The sequence below is a fragment of the Stylophora pistillata genome, chromosome 6, assembly GCF_964205215.1.
Source record: "Stylophora pistillata chromosome 6, jaStyPist1.2, whole genome shotgun sequence".
Lineage (NCBI taxonomy): Eukaryota > Metazoa > Cnidaria > Anthozoa > Scleractinia > Pocilloporidae > Stylophora > Stylophora pistillata.
Window position 1 is genome coordinate 21,222,075 of NC_142524.1, and position 5,000 is coordinate 21,227,074.

Sequence of the window (5,000 nt, forward strand, 5' to 3'; positions counted from 1 at the left end):
TTTCCGAGATCACGAAAGGTAGGTACATGTAAATCATTGTTGGTTCTGCTCGACGGAAGCTCGAATCGCATAGGAGTTTCATCCATATATTTGAACAGCCTGGAGAGCGAATGGCCATACCGCTGCCGAAGTGCGATCACGAGCCGATGGAACTGGATGATCTTTTCTTCCAGATCTTGTGGGAGTCGCTGGGCCAGGGTTGTCCTAGTGCGAAGGCTGATGGAATGGCGCTTTTTCCATCTCTGGTAGCAACCCAGTGAGGCTCTGAAGTCTGGATCACTGCTCAACTCCTTCGCTTTCAGCCGTAGAATTAATCCGCTTACAGCAATTCCTGTAAAAGATAACAGAGATCAATTGTTTGACTTGTTTTGACGACATGAAAAACTGGCCAATCAGATGCGGTCATTCCCACGGTTTGTGTAAACATTGCAACACGATCTGACAGATATCAGTTGATCGAAGCTTTTCATTGTTTCAAAGAAGCGAAAGACTTCCCTTGACTCCCCTGCTCTGAAAACCAGTCCAGCAGTGTTTGATCCAATTCAGGATACTTTGGCGAAAAGCAGCCCATCGTCTTTCGCTTTGCTGACATTTTAAGCTCACCATAAAACAGGTTCGCTTGATCTTTTCGCCAGCGACGCACCATCGATTCACTGATTCCGTAATCTCTAGCGATGTCGGAGTTGTTCTCGACGGCCTCTGCTTCAGCAACGACTTTTAGTTTGAACGCTAAGTTGTATGAAGAACGACCAACTTTCGGCATGATGATCGATTACGATAACTTTGAAAGAGAGCGATTGTTTGAGACAGGATTCTGAACTCAGGTGAATGTTTTGTTATGTCACGCATGGTTCTATTTATTTACACATTAAATTCAACTTATCTGTGATTTGTTGTTACTTTCAATTAAACGACCAATAACAACTGAGTAAATAACCTACTTTTTGGTTACATGTTTCCCGAGAGGGAAGCTCCTTTTGATTTCGGTTTATGTTAATTCATCTCAGTTAACGACACGCGTGGAGTACTTTGCAATTATTAGGTCTCGGCTTATAGCCGAATGTTTTGTGTTTATTTTTTATTTCAATGCAACAGCTGCTGACATGAAGAAGTTTAGGGTCTCGGCTTATAGGCGAATAAATACGGTAATTTTGTTTAGGACTGCAGCTCATTTCATGGTGGTGAACTTGCAAGCTCCATTAGATCAAAAGGAAAGAATAAACTTTTTGATGAGAAAGGAGTCTTCGGTCGTGTTTGTAGACATGACTTCCCCAAAGGATTTCATAGCATCAAACATGGTGAAAGGTGCATTTCAGTAATTAATAATTATTATGTAATAGCAATGGACAAATGCATTGGCTATCTAGCTGTTATCCTTGAAGTGTTGTCATTACTCTTATTATCTCGATCTCTTTTTAAAAATCAATAATTATTATTTATTGATGAAAGTACTTGCGAAGATTTAGATGTACTTTTTGAAGTTGTAATAAATTTATATTTATGGCAGAGTTTAGTTTTTTATTGTGCTTGTGTTCTCACTTATTGTCTTTTTAGAGTATTTATAACATAGCGCACGTGCTTGCTCTGTGTAAGTGTTATTGAGCTGCTATGAACAAAATGTCCCACTGATGCATGCCGGTGACGTCAAATGCCTCAGGACAATTTGTTTTTCTTGCAGGGGACTTAAGCATTTTTCATTAAAAACCGGGAAAAACTTCGGTAAAAAACTAGACATGGCAACAAGTGAACAAGCCGATGAAGATCTACCTACCTTTTTTTTGAGAAAGAACCCAGAGGAAGGGGAAGACAATCAATGCTGATTTCATCTCGTTCCTCAACTCTAACTTCATTTCCACGCATGAATGCACTTGTCAGTTTTTAACCAATCCGAGACGAGATCATTGAAGCGTAGCGAAATACTCTCCCAAAACAAAATAAACCACACATTGAGGCATAGGAGAGGGTATTTCCTCCCTTTATTCATAAACTACAGCGAGGAAAATGTTATAAAACAATTGGTTCATGTGTCAGCTGCGTATTCATCGTGGAATTAATGCAGATATAATAATTTACTATAGTTATTTTATTTTCTATAGAGCTGGAATGGGATGAGAAGTATGTTGAAAGCCTTAGCACTGCAAACGATCTTAAGTAAGTTACAAGGAATTTTGATGATGATAATGATGATAATGATTGTTATTATTTTTTTATTATTATTATATTTTCCAATATTATTTCAATTATTAACTTTAATAAATATAAAGTTAGTCATTCTCCCCAACTGCCCTTATTTAATACATCACATACATTTTGGCAGTCAAATATGGCACATTTATACCAGAGCCCACAAATGAAATTCAAATCATTCAAGTTATGCATTGGATGATCAAGGATAATCTATACAGTACTAAACTCAAACAAATGACCGAAGTTGATTGGTGCATGGCATGTTTGAGTTTCCATGGGAGGCTTAACAATCAGTAATAATTATCTACTATTCAGGGAAGTGATCGCTGCAATAAAATGTTGTTGTAGCTGATTAGTGCTGTGTTACAAGTACTTATGATGCAGTATAAACAATGATAAAACTTGACATTATTATTTCTAGGTTTAAATTGCAGTCCAATTCTGAGATTACTGCTCAGGAAGTTGAATCAATAAAGAAACAGTTACAGAGGTTTGTACTGTAAATCTCACAAATAAATCTCTAAAATTCATTCATCCACTACACCTTTGTATAACAAAAAATGTTTATAGGTAGGAAATAAGTGTGAATCAAAATCAAAACAGTAAAATGCAAAAACATTTGACACTGATGTATAAACAAATTATTATGTAATATTAGATTCATTAAATTCTTCAACTGCATACTCATGTGTATGGTATTTAATCCCCTTTATGGTTCTTCTAAGGAATCAAATTTTGTGTCAAGGAAAAGTATCTTAAAACTTAATTGCATGCTTGCTTCAGTATTTTTAACTCAGTGCCAGTTGTGATATTTCTTTCTGATATCCTTGTTTGTAATATATTATTTAGGCTTGAGAAGTTGCAAACATCTATTGAGAGACAACAAGGAATTCAAAGGAAGTGGACTGTGGCAAGTTCTTTGTACAAAGAGGTTCTTGCTCGCCTCAAGCTTAAACAAGGGTGTCAGTTACTCAAAAAACTACACCACCTAGCAGCGGAGCGGATTTTTGTTCTGGAAATGAAGAAAAAGTATGCAGGTAAATGATAGGTTCTTGATATGACATGATAATGGTGATAAACACTCTGAAGACCAGCTTTATGTGTGTGTCTTAGACAGGTGCACAGAATGATTAAAACAGAGGCTCAGGAAGTGTCTGGCTTATCTGGGTGTGGGCTTGGATAGGTTGTATTGTAATCAGATTATTTATTTAATTGATATTTATTTACCTTATTTTATAATCTGTCTTTGCAGATGGACAAGCTATTGCTAAAAAGCTGAACAAAGAACTTACCAAGATAACAGCCAGTGTCAAACTGCTCATACCCCAACTGAAAGCTTTGAGAACAGCCCAATTTGGTGATCTGTCAGATGATGAAGTTTTTGTTATAGTGAAAGATCCGCAATCAACCATTTACAGCGCAGTCAACGTGGATCCTCAACGTAACACCCTAGCCCATTCTACAAAAATACAAATCATAAATGTGTTTTTGTTGAAAAAAAGGGCCAACGAAGAAATCATTCTTCTTAAAGCAGAGGTTGAAAGGTTTCAGACCTTTCTTTCTGAGGAAGTACAGAAAGTTGATTCTTGGATCGATAAGGCTTCCACTCAAAATAATCCAAGTCACAAGAACCTTCTTCTAGTGAAGAGAGCATCCTTAATCCAAGAACTAGCGAGCCTGCAAAGACTTTGGAAGGAAGAAGTCTTGTTTGAAACAGATTATGAAGAATTGCTGAAAAGAATTTTGGATGGAAGTGGAGAATCAACACTGTCTTTACTTGAAGATGAAGCTGCAAATGATAATGATGACGTTGATGATGTCAGTGGTGTTAGGGATGAAACTGAAGCTGATGAAAACGAACAAACAGACAATCTAGATCAATGATGGAGCATTTTCATTGTAAAAAATGTTATGATAATAATAAGAAGCCATTTGGTGACGATGCATAGTCGATACCTCATAAAAGAGAATATTTTATAACTATAATTACTAACTCGCATGAATATTATAACAACATGACTTAAGTGAAACATTTGGGCCAATACAATTGCAGCTTCGATTGTTATGCAATAAAACCTCTTGTTAAGAGAACCTACATTTTTTTCAAGTCAGCTTGAACAGGTTCCTATATAAATGGTGCTTGACTGAAAATCAGACTCGCTAGGTTCTTAAATAGGTTTCTTAATTCTCGCTAATAAAAAGTGTACTTGTATAAATGATTTGTTTTTCTGCTTTTTCTGAACCTTTTTCTATCTCTTTCCTAATGTTCGCAAAGGCGGATACAGGGAGGGGGAACGGGGTGACTTGTCCCTCCCTCTTCCACGTGAATTACAACAGGAATAACAATGCCTATCCCAAAAGAATGAGTGCTTTTGGTCTCAATTAAAGAAAAGTTCCCCTATTTTGATTTTTTTTCTGCATCCGCTTTAGGTTTAGATCTTAGGTTCTACCCCTAAGAACCTGCCCGGATGAGCACACAGCTTTATATCCCTGTAGGATCGATGTTGGATAGCGTGAGTATGAATGGAAACTGAGACCCTGAGTATGAATGAAAACTGCGACAAAGTCGGAAATAAAGTTGAATAGGATACCCTTCGCGAACCTTGAAAAAGCATACCGTGTTCAGTGGATCATCCCATACAGTCATATATGTCTTGAAAGTGACTTCTGCTGATAAGAAAGGTTGCGTCTGCTTTGAAATAGCTAGATCAGAGGTGCATGCATCGCCACTTAGAAAATGAAAATACCCAAGTATTTGTAAAATGCGGTACTCGCGTGCGATGTCTAATACTAGGGACTTTAAACAAACCACG

At 37.1% G+C, this 5,000-nt stretch overlaps 1 protein-coding gene across 3 annotated transcripts in view; it reads left to right on the forward strand.

Moving 5' to 3' along the window:
* Window positions 1-4,406, forward strand: part of LOC111347095 (uncharacterized) — a 6,215-nt gene extending 1,809 nt beyond the window's left edge. For 2 of the 3 annotated variants that reach the window (XM_088724816.1, XM_088724817.1), the window contains 5 exons: window positions 1,160-1,305; window positions 2,097-2,151; window positions 2,609-2,677; window positions 3,037-3,224; window positions 3,440-4,406. In XM_088724816.1, the coding sequence (XP_088580942.1) occupies window positions 1,160-1,305; window positions 2,097-2,151; window positions 2,609-2,677; window positions 3,037-3,224; window positions 3,440-4,071 (1,090 nt within the window). In that variant the 3' untranslated portion in view covers window positions 4,072-4,406. Of the gene's footprint in view, window positions 1,306-2,096; window positions 2,152-2,608; window positions 2,678-3,036; window positions 3,225-3,439 lie in introns of all 3 variants that reach the window. The other variant, XM_088724818.1, reaches the window with a different exon arrangement.
* The last annotated feature ends 594 nt before the right edge of the window (window positions 4,407-5,000 follow it).